This window comes from Manduca sexta, unplaced genomic scaffold, assembly GCF_014839805.1.
Source record: "Manduca sexta isolate Smith_Timp_Sample1 unplaced genomic scaffold, JHU_Msex_v1.0 HiC_scaffold_845, whole genome shotgun sequence".
Lineage (NCBI taxonomy): Eukaryota > Metazoa > Arthropoda > Insecta > Lepidoptera > Sphingidae > Manduca > Manduca sexta.
In genome coordinates this window covers 1-10381 of record NW_023595678.1, presented here as the reverse complement: position 1 = coordinate 10381, position 10381 = coordinate 1, and the positions used below count along the sequence as shown (strand labels likewise).

The 10381-nt window shown below is 32.9% G+C and overlaps 1 protein-coding gene across 1 annotated transcript; it reads right to left on the bottom strand.

Annotated features, from left to right (window-relative positions):
- Positions 1–1265: 1265 nt before the first annotated feature.
- Positions 1266–8900, bottom strand: LOC115443513 (protein scribble homolog; the record flags this gene model as incomplete). The annotated part of the gene is made up of 6 exons (XM_037447281.1): positions 1266–1752; positions 2299–2522; positions 3579–3723; positions 5621–5776; positions 5858–5882; positions 8792–8900. Coding segments are annotated over 6 exons (1146 nt in total), but the record flags the coding sequence as incomplete, so codon positions are not given.
- Positions 8901–10381: the final 1481 nt, after the last annotated feature.

Below are 10381 nucleotides of genomic sequence, written 5' to 3'. Positions count from 1 at the left end.
TTGTTGCGACCTATTCTCTTAGAGCAGTGGTAGTAAATTACTTTATATAGATAATTATTTTGTTTCAAACTTACATTTTTTTACTTTACATCTATGTTTTCAGAAACAGTAGAAAAGGGTTATTTCCAAAAAGATAAATAAGTGATTTCATTAAGTAATACAATGCCAAGATAACGCTGTATAAACATGCATTGAGTCGAGTCCATTTTATTACTTAACGCTAATAATTTTTCTAGTTATGCATAATTCCAAAAACATTGATGGTTATTATTGCAGATCTCAGGATTTATTAGCTATTACGTAAGTCTTGATGTACCTGTATCTAAAGCCTGTATAATATAAAACTTTACATGAAAGTAACTGCGAACAAAGGTTCCAATATTTAGAAAATATGATAGCCTATTAAAAATTACTTTACCATACTTCAAATTCTTTATTACTTTATCCTATATACTTTATCAAAGATGTTTGGGTATATTATGAGAAGAACAAATAGGATTAGATTTGTACGCACCAAAGTCTCCGCGCCATCTTTATTCTCTTGGATTGTCGTGGTCTCTTTCAACGCCAGAAAACATTTTTCTGTGGACCTTTTTGAATTCATCCATAAGAGCATCGTGTTGTTTCTTTTGTCATTATCTACTGTTTTGGTACATTTTTCTTTACTGGATTTAACGGCGGGTTATTTTCTGGAGGAGTGTTTTCTTGTTCTGGTGAATACAAAATAGAATGCTCAATTACTATGTTTAGTGATATTATTAAAATCATTATAATATTGCATTACTGAGTTTATAATGCAGATATCAGAAAAACAAAGATAAAAGAATTAATATTATCTTCTGTGTGAGTAAATGCGTTGAAACTTATACAATTTTACAATTATGTAATAACAACTTAGTGTGACTTCATAAAATTGTTGTAATACGTGAATGAAACTAAAATATGTATACTAAGTTGGTATGATGTTACAATCATAACTTATACAACGTCACATACAACTACAGATGGAAATTAATAAGAAAAGAGAGCAAGTGAAGGTCCGTCCATCTGTGGCCATTAATTATAATTACTTCGGCAGGATATTGTCGCGCCCAAATTGCGCTCATACTTTTATAAATAAAATTAGCTATATAAGTCACGTAAGAGACCACCAAAGGACAGAAGCACGACTATTGGATTCTCAGTCATTTTTATTATAGTTGCCGTGGCCAAAATCGTCTAGGAAGACATCATTATCATTAAGATAAATTAAAGCGCATCCTTACCTGCTTCCTTCGATGTATTTCTTCAGCAATGGCACTTGATAATGTATTTGAACTAGAGACACTTGTAGAATCGGAGTTTAAGTCATTCTTCATGGGCAGCATATTGTAATTATTGCAACTCGATTTTCCACATATGGCTGTACTCGTGTGATGTACTTCTACTACTATTGTCTTTTTGTCGTTGTTCCTATTGGTATTGTTTGTAGAATACGTATTTTTTCTAGGCGATTGATTGTTGTAGCTACATTGTATAGTGGCGCCGTCTTCTGTTAAATTAATGATGGTTTTGTTCGATGGACTCGTGACGTATTCTTTATTATTTCTCGAATTAGTTTTATTTTCGAATGTGTGTGGGTTGTTTGGTATACTGGGGCTGTCATAATCAGGTTCTATATCTGAAGGAGCGTCGAAGTTGTGTATGTCACTATTCTTCCAATCAAAGTCTAAACTGTCCCACGTGCGTCGTTTAAGTCTGTTCAAAGTCAACCTGTAATAAAACTTATGAATTTTGAAACAGTCGACTATCGACCGTAGATTTTTATTTGTTGTGGATAAATTGTAGCCTTGATTGGTAAAAAAGAGAACGACTCGTCACTAGCTGGGCTTCAGTCAATAATAGATACCTACAACTAGAAATAACTACGTGTACAATTGCACAGTACCATTGACTGTTCAGTACAGTTTAATAAATATATAAAATTGAAATGATCATACTAGATCTTGATAACAAATTTAACTTTTATTTTACGTGATTCTGTGATTCAACATCAAAAACAACATTTGATCATAACTGGAGCCTAGATCGAGGTTAAAGATTTCAATTACGTAGACATCTGATGGAATTCGAATATGTACTATTGTTTATAATACTTATTTATTCGTATTATTATTATATTTATCAAGCTAAAGTTTTAACGTTGCAGGCAGTACTAAATAAGCTTACAATGGTTTACCTAAAGCAACGCGATAAAATATTATTATTTAAGATACTTATTGTCTGTAATATTTTATTTAATTAATTGCTATAGCTAACCAGTCAGCCCGATCAGCAGCTTCTTCAGCAACACTTGCAAGTCGGCGGCGCAGCGCTGCAGGTGGCGCGAGAGGCACGTGAGGCGCGGCCGGCGCCGGACTCTCCCCGGCTGCGGATGAGGCCGAGCTGTTGTACCCCGAGCTCTCGGGTGACACAAGCTCAGTGCCTGCACCTTCACGCACCACCAGTTCTAGACGTCCACTAGCCTTCATAGCAGATATAGCCTAGGCAATAATAGGTTAAAGAAGATCAATAGACACCTCTTATCTAGGACTATGTAACTAAAACCTATAAAATATAAACCTATCGTCTTTTTTCTATGGACTAGTCGGGGGAAAACCATTAAAAATTTCATTGATGTTGAATTATCATATATAGATAATAAGCGATTAGATATTTAGGTAGGAATAAAGTGTTTGACTTGTAATAGATAGGTCGATATAGAGTATAGACAATATAAAACTATGTTCACTGAATAGTCCATTGAAAAGTTACATTTTGGGTTGCGTTTTTTAGAGGACGCAATTTTATTTTTTTGAAGTGTGGGGGGGGGTCAGTCTAAAGCTAAAACCAAGTTTGTGGGTTGCCACCCTTGTCCCACGGCCGCCATCTTGAAAATAGGGGTTGAAATGGTTTTACGATGTATCTCTTAAACTATTTATCTGACAAAAAATGTAAAAACATTTTTGTTGCAAATTAAATTCTCTATAACTTTGGTCTAGTAACTTTTGTCGTAGAACTATAAATAAAAAGTTATAAGCGAAAATGTTAAGAAATTCAATGTTAAGCAATGTCCATTGCAACGTCATCAGAACGTGTGTTTATAAGGTTCATAATACTTTTTTTGTACTCTCATTAATACCCAAATACCCAAGGGACCATTAGGGAACAAAAGAACATCTGCCTACTATTATTATTATTATTTCTAACCTCTCCTATTGTAAGAATAGCTGATAATATTTATAACTTTTTTATTTATAGTTCTACGACAAAAGTTACTAGACCAAAGTTGTAGAGAATTTAATTTGCAACAAAAATGTTTTACATTTTTTGTCACATAAATAGTTTAAGAGATACATCGTAAAACCATTTCAACCCCTCTTTTCAAGATGGCGGCCGTGGGACAAGGGTGGCGACCCCACAAACTTGGTTTTAGCTTTACACTGACCCCCCCTACACTTCAAAAAAATAAAATTGCGTCCTCTAAAAAACGCAAGGTAAGGCCTAAAAAATGTAACATTTCAATGGACTAGAAGGAGATTTAGAAAACGTTCGCCTACCTCATTAAAAGCCACGTTGGAAAAATCTATTCCATTACAGGACAAAATTTGGTCACCCGGCCTAAGTCCGGCATCTTTAGCTATACCGCCATCTCGGACGAATTGAACAAATATGCCAGGTTTCCATTCTGGGCCTTTGCAGATTCTGTAACAAGAATATATATTTATTTGTTAATTAAACATACAAAATTATCAAAAAATCATAATTTCAAACTTAAATAATATTGTATTTCTTAATATACACGCACATTAATTTTATTATGCGCACTTAAACTCGGTTTAGAGGTGCGTAGGTACCCAGTTTGTTATAAATATTTTTAGGGAAAAAACAACCTAAGTGATTTATAATGGTTTCTTAAGAGGACATAGTTGGAATCGTTATTTAATGCCCTAAAATATTAAAAACAATGATATTATAAACATTAAAGACTGTTTTTCTAGAAATCTTTATCTACGCGGTTTGTAGTGACGTGAGGGATTTTAACTCTTTATGATAAGGGATGGCAAGGGAGCCTCAAGCCTGGAATAAAGGTGTAAAACCAGCCGTAGCAGCTCACGTAATTATGACGCGTACTAGAATTAGCCTGTGTATATCCGATTTTAAATAGACTGGCATAATTGTGTCAATTGGCAAATTATAACTATCTTTCTTTAATCAATATTCTATCTGGACCATACTGTTATTACCATCAGGTGAAGTAAGGTCACTTTGCTGATCCCGTATAAAAAAAACACGTAGAGTGTGGTCATTACTTATTGAGTCCATACACTACGACTGCGTTATCAGGAATTAGTGAGTCAAATGATAAACCTTACATTATTACAAACTCCTGCTGTCTTTGTTTTCTGATAGTCTTAATTGCTTTGTTTAAACATACTCGATTGAATGTGCCCGAGATTTTCGAAACTTAAAGTGTAAAGATGTCCTACGTACGGACGTTGGCGCTTATTATATTAACTACCATAATCTAGGCAGTAAATATTTGTGGTAAAGATCCTGTAAGACGCGATGAATAAGTTACATAACAGACCGTAAAAATCACATTTTATGTTTTTCGTTTGTTTGTCTAATTGTTCAAATGTTGTTAGGTGTAATACGCAGAAACCAAGTGATTTTAAAACCTAATTACTTACTGAAATAAATTAATTCTATGTAATATACAAGGAAACTTCGGGTTATAAAGATACACGGAGATATTGGGTAACACGCTTTGCGCATGTTCAGCGCTACAGCGTAGTTTATCGGAATGGTATCAGCTACAAATAATAATTATGGAGGGTGAGGTAATTTTTTCGGTTTAGTACATCTCCGCAAAACCTTAGAATAATAATCTAACGATTTAGCGTTTCATAGTAATTAAAAACTCGTGGTTAAAAGCTTATAAATTCGAAGATTGTGAAAATTTTCATATAGTAAACATGCCACGGGAGCGCCACTTTCTTTTCGTTAAAAATTTAACGTTGGTAGTACAAATGTCTTGTAGAAAATGTTATTACATCAGTACAGGATTATCATTTATGCCACTTATACTGTTTAATTTCTGCATGACCCAAAGATTGACTGGTAGGGAATGCCTTCGGCATCAAGCCCGTCTTTTACATTATTGTGTAATAAATGTGTAAAATAAAAAAAATCTCTAAAGATACAACAATTCCTATAATACTCGTATGCAAAATCCTGCAACTACGCTTGTTAACACCAACCATTGAATTTCATTGCAAGTTAATCCGTTTGCGGCGAATACTCGCATGCTGTACATCCAGTGATAATGAACCAAACGAGATAATGTAAGTAAATATATAAACGTAAACGTCATCGTTATTATCTTTCTCCGTTAATATCGACTATGTAGGATTGTTATCAACATGAGTGTTAGCTCAAAACCACCATGGCGACAATAATATAAATGCAACTTTTAGCGTAATCTTTCGTCCTTGAGTTACAGTAATAAATTAAAAAAATTGAACAGGGAATCGTAAACAATATAAGAAGTTTATACATGTAAGTGTGTCATCCGTAATTGCATGATAAATGAACGTACCCGCAGCCTAATTTAGCTCTTGGCGGCACCAGGACGGATAGTCGTAAATCGGACAAACGTTCAGTCTCATGACAGAGCGTAGGAGACGACGATACTTCTGAGCCCAGAGATCCACGCTCCGATACGAATTGCCATGAAAGCACCTCGTGGACTTTTCTACAACGAAAAAAAAAAAATTATTTTATCTAATTTTGAATTACGATAATATTTTATAATGTTTATCGTTGATATACTCACTCTTTCATAGGAAGCATTCCCACATCTGTAAACAAATTGTAAAGTAAATAAAACAATATAATAATACCACAGCGTCGTTGTTTTCAATTTGTATCTTGCGCACCCACATGAAAATTATAGTAAAATAAATTCTAACACAAAACTAAATTAATTTTGAATAATTATCTAAGTTTGATCTAATTACTCATAATTACGAGGTACTCAAGACTGCTTCAGAGGCGTAGTTGTATTGTCTGTGTGGTACAACGCCGCTCTGTGCTCCTGGGGTTCAAATCCCGTGTCGGGAAAATTGATATTGGGTTTTACTGCTCAGTATCGGCTCGGAGTCTGAAATAGCCGCCTAGCGTGTATTATGGGACGAAATACACCTGGCAAAAAGTGGATGTCTGATCACGATGGATGGATGTGATGAAAAGTGGGAATGAAAGCGTGATGTATGTATTGTTGATACTTAAAACTAATGCCATCTTTGAAAATAGTATTATGATTATGGATTAACATACGCATATAGATTTTATCAGAATCACTGGTAGGTAATAGATGGCCGTTTTTCAATATTTACATAAATAATACAGGTATTCGTCACATCACATCACATTAATTGGTCGCTTTCCACTGAATGATAATTTTTTGAGGATATTGCTCAATCGGGCCAATTTGGAGAATGTTACGTTTTCTAATGCGTGTAAAACTAGTAGTAATAATACTATATAGTAATATACAACGTCTAGTAGTAGTGATAGGGACACGCTGGTCATATCGTTTACAACAGTAATGCCCTGGCTCTATGAAGGTGGTAGAGTAATTTATGACTGTTACTCTAAAACCCGATGTCAAGAAAAGCTATTGTTGCATTTGGTGCCATCAATGCTATTGCTATAGGAATTCAAAATAGATAGAAATACAAATCGCTCGACATAATAATTATATTTCGTTTTTGAGATTTGCATTTAGCGACCGATCGTTAGGATTCGCCAATTTCTAGGAGTGAAGTTAGAACAGAGTATACAAATCACCTTCACGCGGTAGCGTATCTGTTATAGTTTTTAAAATGTTCGTATTGCATAATTAAAATTTTCATTGACTAGAATTTGGTTACCTAATGCCTAGTTGGGTACTATAAACATGGCAGCACACGTAAATTTTATACTGCCAAGCCCTTGAATCAATTCATCGCTTAAATTAAACACACAGCGAAAAAGTAATAATGAAATACTTATGTATGTATTACAAAAAATATAATAGATACTTATATAAAATAATAGATATATAAATATATATCTAGATATATAAAATATATATCTAGATATATAAATATATATCTAGATATATAAAATATATATCTAGATATATAAAATATATTATAGATAGTGTTGAAATCTGCAATATGTTTTTAAATGCGTAAGTTGTTAGTTCGTCATTTTAACGAATTTGGCGGAAATGTTGTAAATACCTATTCAATATTTTAGTATACCTTTAAGAGAAAATATGGTAAAATTTGTTGCTGCTATGGATGCTAAAATCGAGGCAGTGAAATATGAAGTGAATTTCAGAGAAACACAGAACGCGTAGGTTTTAGAATCGATTCTTAGGGGGTGCAAAAGTTAAAGATGAAAGTATACTGTTCGATAAACGATTAATAAAAATAACCTTTTTCTTGCGTCTGTTTTACAGAAAATAAAACAATTAGAAAAATGTTACAAACCACGGAAATAGGACGTACAAAATTTCATAATTCTCATTAATCCTATCTTTTACCGTTTATTTTTTTTAAAAGGCGTTGTCTCGTTTTTTTATTATAAAATATGTAGGTATATTATTACATATTTTATATGGTATATTATTTAAATGAGAAATGCTATCACCCACTTTGAATAAAAAACCTTGGTATGTGGACAAAACTTTATCTTATTTCGAAAAAAATTTACTACTTTAGAAAAACATAGAAAAATGTTCTGATTTTAAATATGTATGAAGCTTATAAAAAAAATTACGCTTAAGTCAATTAGCCTTTCACCTGTCCGTATAACATATAAATATTGCTTATAATATATGCACAAATAACTTAATGTTTATATCTTCCTATGATCAAGGTGACATAACTTTTGATGTGGAATTAATTAAAGTGATTTTATTCATTGGCACATGATCGAAAGCGACAGTTACGAGTTAACATAAATTATGAATTGCGTTATGTAACCATTCAAGTTCTTGGTGATCAGATAGAATATTGCTACATTTTGATACTTGTGAAACTTGAGGGCTTTGTATGTAAACCTCTATTTGTAGTACATACCAAGATCAATTTATGGATATTAGTATTAACTTATACCCGTGGGCATACTTCTTGTAAGCGCAAATATTGTGAATAAACCCGTCACCCGAGTGTAATTTAACATGCGAATAAAGTGTGAGAAACGCACCGATTAGTCACACATTTCAGCTTAAATTACGCTGTGAATCGTAACGATCGTCATAATAATATTGTTATATTACCACGATAAAGCTTTAACAAATCATGTGAGTTTGGCATTTTATACATTTTAAATATTTTATCGAGTTCATGAGCGTAAATTTCTTTATCCAAAACAAAAGTACGGAGCCATGCATTTTTGCGGTTACTAATTAACCTATATTTCAATGCAGGTCATGATCTATCTAAGACCAAGTTCATCTCAATCTAATCAAAGGTTTATGTGCTTGATTCATTTTCGATTAATTACTCACCATGGCATAAATAATTTTTGTACATACATTTAAACGCATTCATGTAACGCTGAGCGCATTTTGGTAACATCAGTTTCATAAATAATTCGCAATCAGAAAAAAATAATTTATATTTATGTAGCATATTTCCTCTAGAGCTTTTAAAATGTTGGTGTGAATTTTTACTAGGCGAATACATTTTTTATTGTTAAGCATTATTTTACTTACGTCTAACTTTAATCTTCAGTCTAGACTGGGAAGCTAGGTAATGCGCCAGCTCTGCATGTACGGCATCGTCCACGCGGAAGCCATTCACGCTCACTAGCTGGTCACCCACCTGGAAGTTGTTAATAACATTGTTTATACCTATATATTATGTAACTAATTTCTTTTGAGAGAGAGGGTAAAAACTGTATGCGGTTGTATAACAATATGAAGTGATTTGAAATAAAATTAATTTACATTAATAAACTTTTCAGAAGCATTTTTTTTCTTATTTGAAGTACATTTCTCCTGTAGTTATAAGTCTATATATAAAATGTGTGCACCGTCATGCTGTCCTTTGTTCTTTGTAAGATTCAAAGTTCGGGTACTGCAGTTTACGGGCAGATGATGCTTACTCAAGCGAACTGCATGCTCGTTTCGTTTTTAGTTTTATAAAGAATATGAAAAAAACACTGGTTCAGTCCCATGTTAGGACTCTACTTGTGTGTTCTACTAGAAGCCGACCAAATACAAAAGTCACACTGTCATCTATGCTCCAAAATAAATTGTAATGGAATAAGTACTTTAGATACATAAGCTCTTTAATACGATAACTGACAATTAAAATTTACTTGCAGTTTGTGAAAAGCCCCTTAACACATAAATCATAAAAACTAAAAAATATATACATAAAATTCAAGTTCCATTATTTTGTTTGTAAAACTAAATTTCGTATAGCAAAATCCATAGCAAAATTACCGTTGAACATTCCGTGAATTGTGCAACAAAGCGAAGGAAATTGTTATAAGGTATAAGGTCACTGACGCAATAGATCAAAATAAATATACTCATAGACTACAACGTAGTTTTGAAAAGTGCTGTACTAAATATCGAGTTATCTTGACTTTTGTATGCGTATCATAGCTGTTTAAACATGTATCATGTATATGGCTTACATTTTATTCGTGCAACACGTCGCGTTTAACGGTATCGATTGTGGCCACGTTATGTAAATAAGTTTAGCTTACTACTTAAATCAAAGAGGGACAGAAACCATAACCTACTTTTTACACTGGCCTATTGCCAATTTATGGAATATTTGCGGCGATTTCGTGACAACTTTCGCGTTTGGATGAATACCTCTAATATAGATCCATTATTTGGTTAATTAGTTGCCCTTTCTTATGTGTAATTACAAAATGAGTACAATATGTGCATATTTGACGATTTTGTGCAGTTCTATATACATAGGGACCTAAATTTAACTGAAATTATAATAGGTGTGATGTGTACAATATTTATAAGCATAGAATATTAAACCGCTGAAAGGATTTAAATAAAATTTGGCACCATATAGTTTAAGAGTTGGATTAGCAAAATGTATGTTTATCTCAAAAAACTACAAGTGATATTTTATTCTGCGAAGACTTTTGCATGGACGTAACCACAAGTGAGAACCATTATAACATAATTAACCATACTAAGCTACATTTACACTTACCCACTTAAATTAAAATTACTTAAACTATCTGTTGAGAGTTCAAAGACATTCGTTTCACTGATAATGTCATAGACGTTTAGACAATATTAACTTCTAGTCTTTGCTATTAGGTA